The sequence below is a fragment of the Gymnodraco acuticeps genome, unplaced genomic scaffold, assembly GCF_902827175.1.
Source record: "Gymnodraco acuticeps unplaced genomic scaffold, fGymAcu1.1, whole genome shotgun sequence".
Lineage (NCBI taxonomy): Eukaryota > Metazoa > Chordata > Actinopteri > Perciformes > Bathydraconidae > Gymnodraco > Gymnodraco acuticeps.
In genome coordinates, this window is record NW_022990852.1 from 67,501 (window position 1) to 89,070 (window position 21,570).

Here is a 21,570-nt window from a genome sequence, read left to right on the forward strand (position 1 = left end):
TTGAGATGACGTTGTTTTTAAAGTGTGCTATATAAATCAAATGTATTATTATTCAATTGTAAACAAACACTGCTCGAAAATATCTCATTGGTCAGAGAGCTGTGGGCATAATGCTGCCTTTTGCAACATTACTTGTGTGAGACAGGCTTTTCTGCTGTTGCTGCCATCAAAACCAAATACAGATCAAAGCTGAACATTGAGAATGCACTGAGGCAGTCTCAAAACAACAGCCCCGCTTTGAGAAGATCTGCGAGGGAAAGCAAGCACACACAAGTCATTGATGAGCTAGTGTGGAATAGGAATGGTCAAGTGATGTGATCGTTTGCAACCTGCAGTAGAAATAGTAGTTCATTCATATATTTTCCTTAAAGAAATTTGAATTTAAAAATCTACTCCGGGAAGAAGGCCAACCAGTTTTAATTAGGCCAAATTAATTCACAGTATCTTACAAGCACTTTTGTTCATGTGTAATCCATAATAAAATATAAAATGATAGTTGGATCTTTGTATCTTCTTATTATTAGCAGAGAAAATGTAATGTTTTTACAACAATATACAATTAATCCTACCAATATAGATGGGAACCGGGTTGGGGGGTCCCGAAAATATTTCCAATACCCAAGGGGGTCCCGACTGAAAAAGTTTGGGAACCACTGGTTTAACGGATTTTGACAAATATCTTCACAAGATGGCTCTGAAAACATACAGAAACAACTGTAAATACAGAATAGATAAATAAAAATCTATTAGCCTCTTGCCCACACCTCCCCCCTTACACCTCTTGCCGTTGCACAAATATTATAGATAATGGTTTTTTACAGGGATGCTCCGATCGCCAATTTCGGGGCCGATCGCCGGAATCAGTATCGGCCGATACCGATCGCCGATCCAATCGAGTGGGCGGGGCCTAAATGGAAGATTTAAACATCACTTTAAATCTTCCATTTAAAGTGATGTTTAAACTCAGTTAATGGGGCTCATTCTCTGGAGCTTCCACAAACAACAATCAACTTAATTATTACATTCAAATGATGTACATTATTCAAGTTTACATTCACTTTGGATAACACGGGAGAAATGAGCGGAAGCGCTCTCTTTTCCTCTCTCTCTCCCCCTCTCTCTCTCCTGACAGCCTGGCAGTATCTCATGCAGCTCACTGATCCAGTAATGAGTGACCCGACAGTGAAGAATAAATATATTTATAATAACTAGTTTAGCTTGTTCCAGAGGTAGATAAAATAGCTAAGTGTGTTAGGTCTAACTCTTGTGTGTTTCGCTGCGCTTACCGGTCCGTCACAGTGGGCGGAGCTGCAGGATTTCTGCTTCACACACGTTGCATTCCGCTATTTTACTGTCTTTTTCGGGACACCTTGAAATAATGCCAGACCGGTGAAGCCATGTTGGCGAGCTTGTTTTGCCGCACACAGAGAAAAGTGTCATGTATTTTACGTCATGCGATCGGCTCTCGCGATCGGCATGTTTAGAGAGCACCGATCGATCGGTGGAGAGTGAGTATCCGCCGATATCGATCGGTGCATTAGTTAATCTATTGACACACATTTTAAAATAAAACGTCATTAAGTTGGCAATATACGGTATTTTTACAAAAAGGAAATAACCAGGTCGGATCTTTTGGTAACCTCAAATGTTTCTCCTTTTCATTGTTTACAGATGCAATTGACATCTCTGAAATGAACACATTATGAATTAATCCATTAATTAATAAATACAGTATGTGGGGAATTCAAATTCGTGATTTTTGGCCGCTTTTAAGCCAGTTAAAAGCGCCCTTTTCTGATGGTTTCATAGATTAAGAAAACATAATCATTCAGCATACAATGTTAGTTTGCATTAGAAAACTTTAACATATTTTATTCCAAGCTAGTATTTCTGTACAAGCACCCCAAAAAAAGCATATTGGCATCACCAAGAACATTGGCTATTCTTCCTGGGACCCCCACACACACAGTCAAACATACATAAAACAAAACAGCTGATCACCTCATGTTAATACCTATCCTGTCATTAACCCAGACAATGAAGTAATACAGTTATAACGACTCTCCTTTCTATTGCATGTCATGTTTATTAAGCATGTTGAGCAAACTGGGTGACAAACCGTTCCCATAATACTTTTTGTAACAACGTCTAAGTTACATTTCTGGCAACATTTCCCAAAGCAAAGGTGGATCTCTTCCTGACGGGGAATCAGCTCAGTGTTGTCTCTGTAATTCGTGTTTGTGTCAAGTAGTGTTGTCACGATACCAACATTTTGGTTTCGATACGAGTCAAGAATTGCGATTCCGATTCTTTTTCGATACTTTTCTTAAAAAAAGGGAAACAGTCTTAAATGTAATTATTGTGCTTTATTTCACACCAGAACCATAACACACACTTTTAAATAATGAGAACAATAAACAAAATAAATGACAAGAATTCGTATTAAATCAAATTAAGCATCATCTCAAACAACTTTTTTGTTTTATAAAATATATATTTTTTTATATTTTATTAACATGTATTATTTTTTTATTAACATGTACAGTAATATAAATAATTATTGACAAAATTTATATTGCAGATGTTAGCCACATTGGTAAGTTAGCTAAAAAGATAGCATATTAGACAGTTATCAATGCCGTTAATTGCCTCGTCAAACTACGAAAACGTTCGTTTGCCACAAAATAAATTACACTTGTTTGACTTAGATTTGAGGGCATGGGCTTGAGCATGATGTAATTATGTTATCTATCACATTCGCTAACCTGTCTGTCTTTAAATTCTTTAAACAGCTCTGGATGCCGGTTGGCGAGGTGCTTAGCCAAGTCTGATGTGTTGGCTCCCTTGGTTTGCAGGGATCTAAAACATGTCTGACAGACAGGCCTCGTGGTGTCCGTAGGCTTGACCTCACTGTCAGAGATATCGCTCAAATACTTCCAAATGTCGCTTCTGGCGTCTTTGTTGTCAACAAGCCGAGGCGCAGCGGCAGTTGCACTCCCACTTGCAGCCATGCTTCTCGTTTTCTCACATGCTCTGGCAGCTAGCACGTGGCCGCGTGGACGAGAGAGGGGAGGGACTTAGAGCGTGCTTGAGAGGGGAGGGACTTAGAGCGTGCTTGAGAGGGGAGGGACTTAGAGCGTGCTTGAGAGGGGAGGGACTTAGAACGTGCTTGAGAGGGGAGGGACTTAGAACGTGCTTGAGAGGGGAGGGACTTAGAGCGTGCTTGAGAGGGGAGGGACTTAGAACGTGCTTGAGAGGGGAGGGACTTAGAACGTGCTTGAGAGGGGAGGCACTTAGAACGTGCTTGAGAGGGGAGGGACTTAGAACGTGCTTGAGAGGGGAGGGGACTTAGAACGTGCTTGAGAGGGGAGGGACTTAGAGCGTGCTTGAGAGGGCAGGGACTTAGAGCGTGCTTGAGAGGGGAGGGACTCTAGAGTGTGCTTGAGAGGGGAGGGACTTAGAGCGTGCTTGAGAGGGGAGGGACTGCAGGCACGGCTGCAGTGCAGGGAGTGGAAGCAGAGCGCTGAAAACACACGGCTCTTATTAAAACGGCGCTTTCTCACCGGAGTACTTTTCCCCGTCATTCTTAAAGTACCGATACTAATGAAACGGAGGAATCGTACCGTTTTTAACGGCAGGGTATCGCGGTACCTTTCAAGTATCGGTACACCGTGCAACACTAGTGTCAAGATGGTAGCACTCCATTTGTGAAACTTTGAGAAAAGCCTTTGCGAGGGTCGCTGCCCGATGACCTTTACAAACCTTCGAGGTCAAAGCCTGACCTTCACCGTTGTCGATCAGCGCCTCACTGAGAAACACAGGTGTTCATGTTGTTCTTAATGACCTTTGACGTTTAAGGGTGTTTTTTAACAGCTAAGAGCAACATGCAAACCTGTTCCGCACACTTGACTTCACCTCTTGACATCCTCCAACCCGAAAACATAACCGACCGAGGCGTAGAACAAAATGTCATTTTCAAATCAAAACATGTCAATTTTCGCTCTGAAACAAAGTGTGTATGACACAGTGAGCAATCGGAGCATCCGGTTCCCAGACACACTCCCGTACAGGTGGCTGCCAGAAATGTTCCCTGCAGTGCTACTGTGCTCATCAGCTGCTCGGTGGAGCGAGTGTCAGGCCGTCGACTCGCATCTTCAGCCATTACCTTGATGTGCAGAAATGTGGGCTGACGGTGCAGGGAAACATTAACTGTTTTAGATGTCTGAGACACGGAGATAGGTGACAAATTAGAAGCTGTCAATCACATTAAGCACCGACGCGGAGACTTTAAACTCATGTTAGCTTCTCCACGCAGGTGTTTCCTCCACATTTACTTACCCCTGAAGGACTTTTAAAGGTCTGCTATAGGACTAATCTACATTCTTTACCGTGTTATGTTATGGCTGGATGGGACTGAGCTGAACTGTTCACCTCGGTTCCTGCAGCAGCTTGACTTCCTGCTGCCCTCAGAGCTGTGTCCATACTTGTTCTAAATGTGGATTCATGAGTGCTTCATCCTGCTTTCAGCATTTCTGTCATTCTTAGAAACATTTGATTTAGGTTATGTTTGAAGGTTGAGTACTTTTTTTGTAATTTAAATCTTTATTGTCACATTATACATGGCAATAAAATGCTGGTTACAACAACATTACATCATGTAACAAAAGGCCAGCAAGGAAATATAAATAAAATAAAAGGCTTGGGATATGTCTTCATGTTATTATATTCTTGAAGATACATGTATCTATTGTTCCAGTCTAATGTCTTTGTTTTGAGTCTTGTATAGAGTCCATTTTCCCCACTTTCTGTTGAGTTGGGTTTCTTGCAATCTCAATTTATAAGTCAGCTTCACTGTGTTGGACTGACTTCCTTAGTTTTGAGATAGAAACCAAAGCAGGTTGTCTTGTGTTTGATGGGAGATTTAAGATTGGGTTTCCCTTCAAGTTAGAGTCCATTGTTCCCTGGCCTCTCATTACAGGTTAGAGTTTCCCTCCTGGCTATTGTTATGGTCCGCCTGGAGGTCGAGGACTGAACAGAAGCTAATGTCAGGACAAAATGATCAGTAGGATTTAGGGTTCCCCGTCTTTCTTTATTTCAAGACGTGGGTCACTCAAAGTTCAATGTTTTAAGTGTTTATGACTCATAATCCTAAAACAACCTAATTGTAATTCTGCTTTGAGCTCAAGGCTTTTAAGGTTTCGCAATTTGGGAAGAAAAAACTTATCACAATTATTATTGACTCATATTGCAATTGCGATCATTCTTATTATCAATGAAAAGTATATTAGATAGGGTGTCATTTTAAGAGGCTCTGTATCAAACAAATATATTTTCTTAAGTTTGTGCAAAATGATTTGTAGGCCAGGATATCTCTTAACCTCTTCAATGCCTTTAACACATATTCTACATCTTGCAAGTTGAATATTGCACTAGTTCATATCACTTTAACTAGTGTCTCTACTTTAAAGAGTCCTCTCCTGCTGATGTTCAGGTGTATATCAGTATGTAGTGTCTCTACTTTAAAGAGTCCTCTCCTGCTGATGTTCAGGTGTATATCAGTATGTAGTGTCTCTACTTTAAAGAGTCCCTCTCCTGCTGATGTTCAGGTGTATATCAGTATGTAGTGTCTCTACTTTAAAGAGTCCTCTCCTGCTGATGTTCAGGTGTATATCAGTATGTAGTGTCTCTACTTTAAAGAGTCCTCTCCTGCTGATGTTCCAGGTGTATATCAGTATGTAGTGTCTCTACTTTAAAGAGTCCTCTCCTGCTGATGTTCAGGTGTATATCAGTATGTAGTGTCTCTACTTTAAAGAGTCCTCTCCTGCTGATGTTCAGGTGTATATCAGTATGTAGTGTCTCTACTTTAAAGAGTCCTCTCCTGCTGATGTTCAGGTGTATATCAGTATGTAGTGTCTCTACTTTAAAGAGTCCTCTCCTGCTGATGTTCAGGTGTATATCAGTATGTAGTGTCTCTACTTTAAAGAGTCCTCTCCTGCTGATGTTCAGAGTGTATATCAGTATGTAGTGTCTCTACTTTAAAGAGTCCTCTCCTGCTGATGTTCAGGTGTATATCAGTATGTAGTGTCTCTACTTTAAAGAGTCCTCTCCTGCTGATGTTCAGGTGTATATCAGTATGTAGTGTCTCTACTTTAAAGAGTCCTCTCCTGCTGATGTTCAGGTGTATATCAGTATGTAGTGTCTCTACTTTAAAGAGTCCTCTCCTGCTGATGTTCAGGTATATCAGTATGTACTGTGTAGTGTCTCTACTTTAAAGAGTCCTCTCCTGCTGATGTTCAGGTGTATATCAGTATGTAGTGTCTCTACTTTAAAGAGTCCTCTCCTCCTGATGTTCAGGTGTATATCAGTATGTAGTGTCTCTACTTTAAAGAGTCCTCTCCTGCTGATGTTCAGGTGTATATCCGTATGTAGTGTCTCCACTTTAAAGAGCCCAGTCTGCTCTGATTGGTTAGCTGGCCGGCTCTGTTGTGATTGGTCAACCGCTTACAGATGTCCCGCCCCTTATGCTATCACGTATGTGTTGGAGCGCTAGCCAATAGAAGCGCAAGAGTTAAATAGTGATGTTACTATGTTACAGAAGTAAACAAAGGAGTCCAATGGAGGCATTTCAGTTTCCCTCCTGAGGGAACTTTAGGATTTTAGCCTTTGCAGACCATTTACTTGCACAAAAACCTCTATAACACACTAAGGAAGGTAAAACCCCAAACAGCATCATATGGCCCCTTTTTAAAAAGCACCACAATGAGTTCCTGTACTTTATTTCACAGTTTGAGAAGTCTGCAAGTCGCCCCCTCAGCTTCTTGTTTTAATGAGTTACTCCCCTTCTCAGACAGCATGCCTCCCATCTTCTCCTCCTGACCCGCTGTCCCTCCATCCATTCCATCACTCCTCTATTTTACCAGCCAGTTATTAAAGTAGATCTTATTAAAAGCGGGAGAAGAAGCTAATCTATATTTGCATTCAGTCTATAGCAATTCATTAATATTATGACATTTACAGGGAGCTTGGCGGGGCCCCGGCTGCCTGCTACCCTTTTCCCTCTGAAATGTTAATTTAAAAAAGTTCTGTCTTTGTAATGGAATAAGAAATCCTCTCTTGCCCTATCAATTCTGCGCGTCTGGTGAGGAATACTAATTCATCAGCGCTTCCAATTGAGAAAGCATGTCAGTCTGATGGAATAAGAAAATGCAGAATTGGTTTTAAAGTCCTTAATGCCACGAGTTGTGTGTATTTCTCTTTTAATCTGCAGGAGGAAAGATGGAGTTTATGCCTGCTTTCCCCCGTGTGTGTGTGTGTGTGTGTGTGTGTGTGTGTGTGTGTGTGTGTGTGTGTGTGTGTGTGTGTGTGTGTGTGTGTGTGTGTGTGTGTGTGTGTGTGTGTGTGGTGTGTGTGTGTGTGTGTGTGTGTGTGTGTGTGTGTGGTGTGTGTGTGTGTGTGTGTGTGTGTGTGTGTGTGTGTGTGTGTGTGTGTGTGTGTGTGTGTGTGTGTGTGTGTGTGTGTGTGTGTGTTTTTGTGTATTTCAAATAACAGCTTCTGAAGTATGTGTTAAATCAAAGATCAATAATCAAGTGAATTAAATAGGGTACGAAGATGTATTTGAATTGTTAATTTCTTTGTGTTTCAGACTACTCACCATGTGTACGAGGCACTTTGGCAGCGTGGTCACACAGACTATCCGCACATACAAGACAGACCAGTTCCCCCTGCTGCTTATAGTCATGGGAAAACGCACATCGAATGAAGTTCTAAATGTTATTCAAGGTAATTATGACTTTATTATATGTAGTGTTAACCGTAGCATGTATATACGTGTCTGTAATTAATGTAAGAACACAAAGGAGTACATCACACCTTGTTTTGTCTCCAGGTAATACGACAGTGGACGAGCTGATGATGAGGTTAATGGGAGCGATGGAGATCTTTACAGCACAACAACTAGAGGACATCAAAGACGAGGTGAGCTTTGAGTTCAAAAGAAACACAAACGTCAAGCTGTGACTCTTAAACATGTAGAAAATGCTTTGGTTTATTACTTAAATCAACTTTCTATGACGTGTGTAATGGACCTTATTCTGTTTTAAATGAAAGAATCGGCTGTTGATTTGAATGGCTTGGTGTCCTTGGGTGTCATGAAAGGCGCCTTAAAAGAAATGTATTATTATTATTTCAGACTCCTTTTAATAGCTAGACAAAGCATAGAGTGCCGCAGTGACGCGTCCTAAAACCCGGAAGTAAGTTAGCATTTGACCACTTCCGGTTCCTTCGACAAAAAGCAATCTCTCCAGAGGGTTTAGGAAAATATCTGAACTAAGGTCTGTGGTTGAGACGCATTGAAGAGACGGATCACGTTTTGTTCTACGACATTAAATCCATCAGCAGTGACCCCTCTGGTGATTTCTGAAGAGTTGACGTGTCTGAGAAACGATGGTTGTTACCAAGTGGCTGAATAGGACTACAGAAGTCGTCGAGGCCGTTGAACGTCATTACGCCGAACACGTGAACACTCCTCTAAGTTAGTTTCTGTTCTGCTTGAAAGCAAGTCCCTGCCTCCTGCAAAGTGTTCAAACAAACGCTTCAACTCGTTCCATTTAGAATCTGTGTGTTTGAATATGGATCTGAAGTTGGCGTGACGTTGAAGCAGCGACCCTGCTGTAGTTCGTTGATAGCATAACGTTGCTTCTGGCGACTAGATTTATGATTATAAAAGTAGGATAGACATGTGGAGATTATCCGGCTGAACAAAACGTGATCCGTCTCTTCAATGTGTTTCAACCACAGACCTGATTTCCAGCTATTTTCCAAAACCCTATGGAGAACTTGCGTTTTTGTCGAAGGAACCGGGAGGAGTTTACTTCCGGGTTTTAGGACGCATCACTGCGGCACTCTATAGAGATCTGGTTCTCAAGGCTTATAGTACAGTGTACAAATGCAAAAGTGTTCTCAAATAATGTTTAAAAATATTAAAATCAAATGTATTTATAGTTTGAAAAGTGAAAATACTCATTCTGCACAACAGCCCATTTCACATAACACAACATATATTATTGAGTTATAATTATCGGTGGTAAAGGATGAGCTTCTCTTTTGCACACTGCACTGCCAGGGAGCATGTGAGTTTCCCCGAGGGATCAGTAAAGTGTTGTCATAACTTTAAGTAATACTGTATACATTATTTGTGACTATATGTTGTATGTATCGATCTAAATCTGGATCTCAAAAGTCACTACATTTTTCACATAACTGTAGTGAAGTAGAAAGATCAATCTTTGCCTCTGAATTTTATTGGAGTAAATGGAATTTACCTCAAGAAGAAAAGTACCTCAAATTTGAATAGTCCTTGTGCAAATGTACTTACTCTTCACCACTCTTCCATTCATCATTCGAATTGTGTTTATCTTAGTATCCTCGGTTTGGACTTTAAGGACAGTCTTTTAGGGTTCATGCACCTACTGTCCACTACTGTCTCCAGGAATATAACAATCCATCTTTATCTTAGTTTATTTAGCCCTTGACTTTGGCCACATTCAAGGATCCTTAAGAGACAGTTGAGCCAGTGTTTAACATCCTTTTTTAACGATAAAGTGCAGCATGCTAGGACATATCAGACAACCGTGTTTAACTGTGGCATTCTTGTAATGACAGGCAGTGAATGGCTCACCATCTCTCCTCCTTCCTCTTTAGTTGTACGTTATTGTGCTCCTGCAGTCTTTGTGAAACTGTGCTGCAGTGTGTCCGTCGACTGCCTCTTTAACTCCAACACAAACACACTCCAAACAGTGAAGTGAGGGGACAGTGGTGGGAGGGTGTTCATGCTATAGACAGGAATCTGGGACAGTATGACGGGAGTAAGACTTTCACCTGACCCTCTTTACAACATTCACTGTGTGTGTACTCAGTGGCATCAAACGACAGAGTGAAGGACACACTGTGTGTTTCTGTCCAGACAGGTTAGAGTAATCCACACAAACTCTCCTTTTCTCTTTGATTTATTATTACTAATGGTCAGGTTTAGGAATTAGCAACAATACAGAACATACAGTCTCTCTTTAGACTAATAAGTGTTTTCAAATATTGGAAACTATCTCAATGAAGCCCATGTCTATAAAAGCAATAGCGGCAATATGAAAGAAAAATACACACTGTTCAAAATAAAATAGTCCCTCCGTTGCCTTCTGCACGAAACATAGTTCGAGGTGGTTGCTATGCAACAATGCTAACAGCTAGCGAACATATTAGACAGAGAGCGTTGATCCATTATTTGGCTATTTATTTACATTCATGTGTATGTTGCTGTTTATTGTGCAGCCACTGAAAACCTGTCCAGCATCAGTAGCATGCTTACGAGGTTACTTGTAGGTTGAGGAATCTAGGTTGTTGCTTGGCGTGGCGAGCATATTGCTTCACTTTCTCCGGTCCCCGAGATTGGGCTTCCAGCAGCTCTGGAGAGAGCTTTCGCACCTGTGGCCACTAACGCTCATCATGACTCTGCTTTGTTTCAAGACCCGCATCAGAAAGCTTTTGAATGGTGGCACTTCTCCAGTTGGTCTGCCTGCTCTTCACGTAGCTCTGCATGTCGTCGTTTAGGTGCTCTCTGGAGATAGGCACTGCTCAATCCAGTCCTCCATAGTAAGACCCCCCAGAGGTCCAAGTTAACTTAAATGTTTCCATCTTAAGCTTTGTTAGTTAGTTTCGGACGTAATGTAACAGCTGTAACGGTTGTAGCTTTTTCTCAGACGCGGAGGGATACTGACTTGTTGTGAAAAGTAACTACAATTCTACCCGTGATATACGCTCATCATATCACGGCTAAGAACCAATCAGATTGCTTGATTTGACTTGTCCGTTTTATAAACTGCATTATATACTTATAATCTGCCTATAGCACAGTATGTATATGTATTACTTAATATTTAATCATATTCATAATGCTTACAATAATAATCACAACACCGTATAAAGACGTTTCATAAATACTCACGTTTCATTATACTTTTTTTGTAGTAAGTAAGTATTATTTGTTATAAACCCAAGTTGCAATACATTATAAAATGTTATTAAAACAGTGATTATAACAAGTATAATACCTCTAAATGGTCATAGTTTAAGTAAAGTGAATAAATATGATCAAATCAGTGCAATAACAACAGACAAGACGTTGTAAAATGAACTGAAGATGTACAGGTAATCATATAGTTAAGATATATTCGTGACCATTTATATAACCCCATTCTTCTTCGTACATATCACGCATGTTTTGGTATGTGTGTGTCAGCTGTGGATATGTCTCTAATATTCTCACACAACTACAGTATCAATAGATGTCAGATGTCACGGCATATTAAGAGTTTAACAGTTGAAACAGTCAGTCAACCAAAATGATTCTCCAACAATGTTAATGTGACAGCATTTCAGTTATGGGAACCACAGATGTCACACACACGCACACACACAAACACACAAACACACACACCCTGAGGGTCAGACTTCTTCAGGTGAGTATTGAGTGATAGCTTTGTGTTGTTATTTTTGCTACAAGGCTTCATTTTCTATAGGATTCGTCACACTTCATAATAATTATCAATGACAACCGGTATTCAGAGTATGTTCATGAGTCAGATCAAACTGTGAATCATGAAGTGTGTTCAGTAGGTTCACACGTAAGGTGGGGTTGCTTCATATTAGTTCCAATGGAATACGAAAGTGCAAAACGTTTCTCATGACCTTACTTTGATAAATATGAGCATTTATTTCTATAATGCTCAGTTTTTCAGTTTACATGCAAGCTTAAGTTCTCAAAAGATCAATGTTTTCGGAAACAAAAGCTGCCTTTGCAGAAACTAAAAGGCTTTAAAGAGGCCCTAGTATGCTTTTTTGTTGTTTCCCTTTCCTCTAGTGTGTTATATAGGTTTTAGTGCATGTAAACGGTATACAAAGGCAAACATCGCCCCCACTAAGTAACACTCACGCTTCTATTGACTAGCGCTCCAACTCATTGTACGTGATCTCTAAGTGGTCGACCAATCACAACAGAGCCGGCCAGCTAATCAATCAGAGCAGACTGGGCTCTGGTTTCAGACAGAGGGTGAAAGGAGGAGCTGCAGCACAGGCACTAAATACTGATATACACCTGAACATCAGCAGGAGAGGACTCTTAAAGTAGAGGCACTACATACTGATATACACCTGAACATCAGCAGGAGAGGACTCTTTAAAGTAGAGACACTACATACTGATATACACCTGAACATCAGCAGGAGAGGACTCTTTAAAGTAGAGACACTACATACTGATATACACCTGAACATCAGCAGGAGAGGACTCTTTAAAGTAGAGACACTACATACTGATATACACCTGAACATCAGCAGGAGAGGACTCTTTAAAGTAGAGACACTACATACTGATATACACCTGAACATCAGCAGGAGAGGACTCTTTAAAGTAGAGACACTACATACTGATATACACCTGAACATCAGCAGGAGAGGACTCTTTAAAGTAGAGACACTACATACTGATATACACCTGAACATCAGCAGGAGAGGACTCTTTAAAGTAGAGACACTACAAACTGATATACACCTGAACATCAGCAGGAGAGGACTCTTTAAAGTAGAGACACTACATACTGATATACACCTGAACATCAGCAGGAGAGGACTCTTTAAAGTAGAGACACTACATACTGATATACACCTGAACATCAGCAAGAGAGGACTCTTTAAAGTAGAGACACTACATACTGATATACACCTGAACATCAGCAGGAGAGGACTCTTTAAAGTAGAGACACTACATACTGATATACACCTGAACATCAGCAGGAGAGGACTCTTTAAAGTAGAGACACTACATACTGATATACACCTGAACATCAGCAGGAGAGGACTCTTTAAAGTAGAGACAATACATACTGATATATACCTGAACATCAGCAGGAGAGGACTCTTTAAAGTAGAGACACTACATACTGATATATACCTGAACATGAGCAGGAGAGGACTCTTTAAAGTAGAGACACTACATACTGATATACACCTGAACATCAGCAGGAGAGTACTCTTTAAAGTAGAGGCACTACATACTGATATACACCTGAACATCAGCAGGAGAGGACTCTTTAAAGTAGAGGCACTACAAACTGATATACACCTGAACATCAGCAGAGAGGACTCTTTAAAGTAGAGACACTACATACTGATATACACCTGAACATCAGCAGGAGAGGACTCTTTAAAGTAGAGACACTACATACTGATATACACTTGAACATCAGCAGGAGAGGACTCTTTAAAGTAGAGACACTACATACTGATATACACCTGAACATTTGCATAAAAGGGCCCCTTTAATGGTTCTAAGGGGCCTCAAAGTGAAATACATGAATAAATGCAGATCATAAAGCTGCTCTGATGTTTCATATGCAAGCTCACATGTCATTTTGATACCACAGAATACAGTCCTTCTTCGTTGGTTTACTGCAACATTAAATGGTTTTGTTTTAAAATGATTTATTTTCCTACAAGCTCATTTGATTTTGTCTTCTTCATGGCATTTTCCCAAAGCAGTTATCACTTCTTTCATGATCATTGCAACAACTTGCTTGGTGTCCGTCAGACGAAAGGAAACCAGATGAATCATTGCATTAGAGTTCAGTAAAGCTGTTGTGAGAGTTATTAAAGTGTGATAATTACCCAGGCGTGGTCTGCCAGAAGGAAATAGCTTGTGCAAATGTCAAAGTGGAGATTAAGTGATGCTGAGAGCGTAATGTATTGTGTGATTAATCATGATTAGTTCCAATAACCACAGGACTTTAGTATATCCTGTATCTGACAGGACGTATCCTACTCAGAGGTGAAGTCAACCTCGACACTTCTCCTATCTTCACTCTAGCTGCTCTCAGGCTCTGGATAATTTCCCTACAGCTCCTTTCACTCGTTCTCCTTCTTTTCACCTCATCCTTTGAAAAGACAAACTCAGACACGAACACAGACACCCGCCCAACCCACACATTCCTCTTTGACAGTGACTTTTGTGTCTGTCTGGAAAAGGAGCAGCTGGACGGCCACATTGTGTCTTTAAAGCAGCCTGCTCACTGGCCACTCGTTCCTCTGGTCGTCTGTGTTTTAGCTCAGAAGTTCCTAACAGACGAGTCACTGCAGATTCTGTGGTATGTGTCTGTCAACGGCTTTTCTCAGCTCCGGTCATTTCACATGACGAGCAGCCAGAACTAACAAATGATCAGTTTGGGTCAAGGACACCAAACATGCATATCTTTTGACGGCATTAAATGTCCACATAAAGGACTGTAGAGGAGAGGAATTCTGGACTTTTACCTTACCTTTAAAACATAGAACAGATAAAGACTTGGACATAACAGCACAATACATGAAACAAATATAAGCACAGGTACAATTTACAATGCATATAAAGAAGTTCAGACAGAAAATAAAACATTGTTAAGATACTAGACGTTTATTGCAGTGGTGCAGTGGGTTGTGCGTTGGTGTTGGGGTCAGGGGGTCACAGGTTCAAACCCCACTGCAGTCAGCATGTTGTTGTGTGCCTGAAGACACTTCACCCCAAATTGCTCCTGTGGGGATTGTCCACAATATTGAGTATTTAGTTAGTCGCTTTGGATAAAAGCGTCTAACAAGTGACATGTAATGATATGTAATGTCATGTATGCCCTCTCCTGTGCATTAGGGCATTGAAGGCAGATGGTGCATTTGAACTACTTGTTTGCGTGACTCAGCGCCGGTCTATTGAAGGTGGCCACTTTTGATGCTTTTGTCCCCTCTCCTCCATTCTTTTTACAGTTTCCTTTCAATGTTCACCTATTATGCGGGCCAAAAGCACAAATGTATCCTTTGCATTTCTCTTGATTGAATGCAACAATACACACTGTCCTTTTTGCCGCACAGTAGCCCTCTGATCGTCACAATAAGCTTACTTTGCCATATCCGGGCTGGCACACAGCATGGGCCTTCAGAGCACGGGAAACTAATGGTGGAGCGCTGCGAACACAATGGACACTGGTTTTTCAGTCCCAGTCTTTATAAAACACTTTGTAGCCACAGCAGGTAGAAAGAGAAGGGCCGCCTGTCCCCTTCCCTCTGTACAAACAGGAAGGAGAAAGGGACGGTGAAACTGAGATGAGAGGAAACATAAAGGAGGCTCTGGCTTTGGTAAAGGACGGTCACAATGAAGCCCCTCTGGTGCCACTCTTTCATACCTGGTGTTTGTACGTGACCACACTTGACATGCTGCATTTCCCTCTCCGGCTCCCACACCCGTCACCTCGGCTTCAGATGTTTTGTGTTCCTTTTTATTGTGTTGTTAGTTAATGGGCCCCACTTTCTTTCTTTCTTTGTTTCTCCCCCTCTGCACCCAGGACGAACGAGAGATAAGAGAGACGGTGAAGAGGGAACAGGACGAGGCCTACCGCGTGTCTTTAGAAGCCGACCGTAAAAAGGTATCTTTGTCAAATAAATCTAAATGTCTGACTTGTATCACTGCACTCTGAGAAAGTTGTGGTATTCTAGGCAGTACATGTACAGGTTTAAGCAAAACATGTCTCTATATGTGTCACATTAATTGCTTGTATTAGATTTAAATAGATGAGACTCTTAATAAACTAGGTTTTCTGGATCTCTTGTTAAATGTCAGTACCAATTATAGGAAACTTATAAAAGTGTCTACTTATATCATTGCATTTTGAGTAAGTTGTGGTATTCTAAGCAGTAGACGTACACCATGTACAGGTTTAACCAAAACATCTCCTTATATGTGTCAAATTAATCGCTTGTATTTAGGGGTGTAACGGTTCACAGCATTCACGGTTCGGTATGTACCTCGGTTTGGGGGTCACGGTTTGGTACGGGTTCGTTCAAAATAAATAAAAAACAAACCTGGAATTATGCATTTGGGATTTTTTTTGCTTTTTCTTGTTGTACCTTAAAAAATAAGGAACTCTAACATTTTGAATAATTAACTTTATTACACAGTTAAAAACAAACAGTACCACACACAATCAGATGGCCATATTATCTATAATGGCTGATGTCAAACAAAAAGGTTCAATAAGCTGTAAAACTAAAAAGAATGTCTTGAACCGTGACGTCCGAACCGTGACGGTACGGGACGAATACGGATACCGTTACACTCCTACTTGTATTAGATTTAAAGAGATGAGACTAATAAACTAGGTTTCCTAGATCTCTAGTTAAATGTCAGTAACAAATATTGAGAGGATACTTGTCTACTTAAATCACTGCACTTTGAGTAAGCTGTGGTATTCTAGACCAGGGGTTCCCCGAGTGGGGGTCGCGAGATGATTACAAAATACTTTTTTTTATCAATCTTTTTTTTAATAATTAATAATAACGTGTGCATAGACATTTTTCAGGGGCGGACTGGCCATCTGTATAATTTCCCCGCAGCGAGGCTCCCCCCGTTGACAATCCACTGCAGTGTTTCTCAAACTTTTTCATACCAAGGACGCTTAACCAATAATAAAAAACGTTTATTCAGCCCCAACAGCAGCCTCTGATCATCAACAGACTTCATGCAATGCTTCATCGGATGCATATATTAGATAATAATCTCTATCTCATCTAAATCTACTTCCAGCATGGATAAATGTTCATGAAAGACATCCATTGTTTGTTTTATACGCTTCTTGAAATCCTAAAAAACACGTTTTTCTAGAACAGATTATAAATCGCCTGAAAATGGTACAAACAAGTGGCAACATGTGTGACGAAGGTGTTGCGCTGGGCTATATCATGCAATCGAGAGTGAAACTTAAGCTCGCTCCATTGCGGAGATATTCCCGCGAGAGTGCGGAAAACTTAAATGAATTACATTACATTGCATTTAGCTGACGCTTTTATCCAAAGCGACTTACAATAAGTACATTCGACCAGGAAGACACAACCTTGAAGAAAACAGAATCATATAAGTACATCAGGTTTCAGTACATAGGTTTTCATTAATGAATTTGAAAGTCTCTCTGGCGCTGTTATTTTGGGGGTCGCGGGCTGAAAAGTTTGGGAACCCCTGTTCTAGACAGTACTTATTAACAAATAAGCATAAGCACAAACTTTTCCTATGATTTCAACTTATTTTTCTGAACAGTAATCACCTCCACTGTCTTGTTGTACAATTGTAACTAGTTTGTTTTCCTAATAAAGCCATACATAAATGAGTCAATAGACAATAATAGATAATAGTTTGGCAACGGTCTTGATTATCGTTGAACTCCTTCAAGTAAAGAATATTCCAACTTTTCAAAAGGGAGGATTTGATTTGTGTCACGTCATTTATATTAGATTGAAATACTTGAGTATCCTTACAGCTAAGTTACTTGACCCTCATAACATAATAGAAACGTACTCAAATAAGACTTCATAACCAGTGGGAAACAGTAACTGTCTTACAGATTGCATGTCACATTATCGTCTTGATTCTGCCATTCCATCCTTTTTTTAAATCACATAAATGTCTTTCTTTTTCAGAGAGAGGCCCAAGAGAGAGAAGAGGCGGAGCAGAATCGCCTGGAGCGGAAAAGAAAGGAACAGGAGGACGAGAAGGAGGTGAGACACACACACACACATGCAGATGAACTCAATTAATATGCCAGCTTCATCAGTGCATTGTGCTGTCATGTTTGATCTGTTTTGCTCTCACTTCTCAACAATGACTCAATTAGATTCTGGTTTTGGTGACGCGAGCGTATTTCAGAATAATAATATATCCTAATTACAGCGAGGCTCTGCTCACGTCACCTCACATGCACACAGTTATTGTTCTGTGTGACTGCTTTACATTGGTACAGCACAACCGCCTCATATTGAAACCTGAGTGAACAAAAGACTCAGGCTTGAGCAGAAACACACACAAAACCTAAGCAAACACACATATTCACTTGAAAACAATTATTGTATGTGTAGAGGGGGCAGACACGCACACTGTCACGCATGCAGGGAAAACAATAATTGTCTGTGAGGATGGCACCATGTAGTAATACAGTCTATAGTCATACAGTGTAGTCGCGCTGATTGTTGTTTGCTCACCAGAAGAGCCCTGAGGCCCGGAGAGGTATTGGGTGACCCGGCTCGCTCAGGTGATTTGTCACTTTAGTTAAACAGAAAACAACAAAAGAGCCTCGGGTAGGGCATCTTAATTATCACTGTAGTCCACCAACTGAACTGTGTGTATTTTAAACAACAATAGCCACTATGGCCTTCTGTTTCCAACTTAGGTCAATTGTTTCTCTGCCCGGTCAACGGTTCCCATGGAGTCTCCTGAGCTAACAAACTAGCGTTGTGCTACAGTCGAGATTTTCATAAATCTGTAGGACAACAACAGCTGCTGGAGGACAATGGCAACTTGAGTTTCTTAAACAGGACTTACAATGAATTTAAAGTGGGCAGTGGACATGTTGTTGTGTGGTCGTCTTGTTTTGATGAGCTTTGGTCCCCAGAAACACTGCTAGACAACACTTTAAGATTTTTAGGAATTAACAGTTTTTCAACTTTTTGTTTTTGGCTGTTTCCGATATTTTTCCGAATGTAAGAAGAAATACAAATGTGCTTTTGCTTGTAGCAGCTTGAGTCGGACATTCTTTTTCAACAATATATAAAGTAAGATAGATGTGTATTTAATAGAAAACTCAAATGTGTCTTTATTTACATATTCAAGTAAGCAAGTTATTATTGGATTTGAGCATTTACATTTCCGACAATGCTTTTTATCTGAACAGTTCAACTGATTCTTTTTCTGACTTACTATGTTGTCACTTACTAAAATTATCAATAAAGATCAATAGATCTGAATAGTTGCAAAGATTAGTTTTTACTAAATCCGGGTGTCCGCCGGGTATTAAAAAGTTTTAAAAGTTGATAAATCGATTTAGCGAAAATGAAGGCTATTAAAAAGTATGAAACGGCATTTTCCAAGGTATTACATTTTGTAGCTTGTTTTCAATAAGTATATAAATGGTCCAAAGATGTTGTGTTCTACAGTCTGCCTGAATGTAATCATTGCGTAGGTGCAGGGCCGCCCCTGGCCAACTTGGGGCCCCAAGCGACATTGTGAGATGAGGCCCCCCCCCCCCCAACCGACAGGAGTGAACATTTTTTTTTTGGAAACAAAGTAGGCTACTTTGCAAATATAATTCCTGTTTATTATTATTATCAACGGTTACTTTTTTATACAGTGAGATAAATGGTAAATGTGCATGTATGTCGTTCAGTATGGGTTTACAGGTGAATTTTGCATTTCCTGCCAAATACTAGCCTCAAAAAGATAAAAACATAATTAATGCAAATAAACTACTTCTACTAATAATAATCATAATCAATTCAATAATATAAATACTATATTATTTTATTATAATATAGTTGTAATATAGTCAAGACAAAACATGCTTATGACATGCTCAAAAACTGATATTTCTTAAATCTGTATTGTAGTTCCCTCTGTCAGCAATGTATCAACAACTACACACACATTGCTATCAGTATTTCTATGTGTTGTGGTTGACATGATGATGACTGTTAGGAGTTAAGGGGAGAGGCTGAGCATCACCATGAAATGTGCAAATTGACATACAAATTAATAAGAGGGGAACGAATGCTCCATGTTTTTTAAGCTGTAAACTTTAACTGTTATGTAAGCCAACTAGACAGACAGTGTATCTCTCTTCCTCCTGTACATCAGCAGATAAAAGGCATCACATAATGAATGAATGGTAAATAAAGAATGCTGGAAATAACTGCATCTCCATTAGCCTATGCTCTGCAGAGACTGCCTTCTTCATGTCGTGAATTGCAGCTGATGTTTTAAGATGGCAATTTGACTTATACAACATTCGTAAGTTGTACATTTGACTCATTCAATAACCCACCTTCGAGTGATGCGCTAGTTTCTTCATGTTTTGTTTTTTGCGCCGGACTGAAACTGTTTTTTCACCGACATCTCTTCACCTGCACTAGTGGCCGTATCAAAGCCGTGATTGGTCAGATGTCGATTCATTGCAACGGTGTCGGGTTACAAACGTGCTCCTCTTGTCACCTCGGAGAACTGCGCACAGCAGCTGAGGCCCTCTGGGCGGGGCCCCCTGTGCAAGGCGGGGCCCCATGCAGCCTGCGTGATTGGCCTGTAGGGAGGGGCGGCCCTGCGTAGGTGTGTAGTGTGATTCTGTGTAGTTTATTGATGGCATCCCGTTGGGTTTGACGTCATCTGAACAGGACATCGCACGCTCACTGCTTGATAGCGCGCGAAGGTCCGTTTACGCCGGTTGTTAAACAACATCATTATGGGGAAATGCAAGTTTGTGCCCCCCGCTTTTTTAACGCTGATTTGGGTGACTTGTGTAATTCGTGGAGAACCGAAGAGTTTTCGTTTTGGGGGGGTCCGTCCGTCCGACTGACGGACAACTTCTCACTTCAAAAAAGAAGAAGAAATCTAGATCGCAAAATAATTAAACAAGCGAGTGCCTGTTTTTCCTGGCCAAGGACAGGTTCCTTGAACACAACACGAGCGTAACGTGTCTTCAAGTGGTTATGTCTCGTCTGAATTTGTGGCGCGTTTCCACTGCAGCGGGTAGCTCGCTTAAGCGTGCCTAGCCGGGAGGGACCCGTTTTTGGTTGCGTTTCCACTTGGCCTAGTTTTGGCCCGGGGCTACTTTTTCACCTTTTTTCTGGCCCGACTAATGGCGCGTTTCCACTGCAGGCCTCGCTCGGCCTCGCTCGGTTTGGTTTGGCCTTAATAGGCCCGGCTCACTTTAATGCTGCGTTTCCATTACAGTTTAGGAACTGGGGCAGTTACTATAGTAACGCAGTGTAGGTGGAGCCGTGACGTCATCTTCAATGAGAGCCCCAGAAAAACAACACAGCCGTTAGCTCTTAGCACTCGGAGCTGACAGCTCTTCATATCTGTTCAGAAACTTGACAAAAGTTAAACAAGTACAAACCACAGACTGCCTGTGTCATGGCGAATACAGTCGCTGGTTTATTTATGTCTGTATAGGCCGTTGTTGTGAGTGTGGACGGTCGGAGCATATATAACGTTAGCTTAGCCAAGCTACATTTAGAAAACACGCATTTTAAAAGGGTTTTCCGCCTGCCTACAAGTCTGCAGACTTGTCAAAGCATTAATTCATGGTTTTTACTAACCGGTATCAGTATGTTGTTACTTCGGCATCATTTTGAAACGTGTATTACAATTAAATCACGGTCAAATATGTTCATCTTGTTGTAGTTGTAGCCGCCTTGCCAGCGATTCTCTCTCTAGTTTAGCATACTCAGCCCGACTCAGCCTGGTTGTTCCTGGCCCTAGAACCACGATTTAGTCGGGCCAGAAAAAAGGTGAAAAAGTAGCCCTGGGCCAAAACTAGGCCAAGTGGAAACGCAACCAAAAACGGGCCCCGCACGGCTCGGCACGCTTAAAGCGAGCTACCAGGGCCAGGAACAACCAGGCTGAGTCGGGCTGAGTATGCTAAACTAGAGAGAGAATCGGAGTGTAGACTAGACTCTAGTCACTAGA

General features: G+C 41.0%; 1 protein-coding gene across 1 annotated transcript in view; it reads left to right on the plus strand.

Moving 5' to 3' along the window:
* faf1 (Fas (TNFRSF6) associated factor 1) overlaps positions 1-21,570 on the plus strand; it is a gene marked incomplete at its 5' end in the record, with an annotated part of 105,391 nt that overhangs the window by 64,949 nt on the left and 18,872 nt on the right. The window contains 4 exon segments of the mRNA XM_034233163.1: positions 7,643-7,779; positions 7,886-7,974; positions 15,413-15,493; positions 17,538-17,615. Coding sequence (XP_034089054.1) covers positions 7,643-7,779; positions 7,886-7,974; positions 15,413-15,493; positions 17,538-17,615 — 385 coding nt within the window.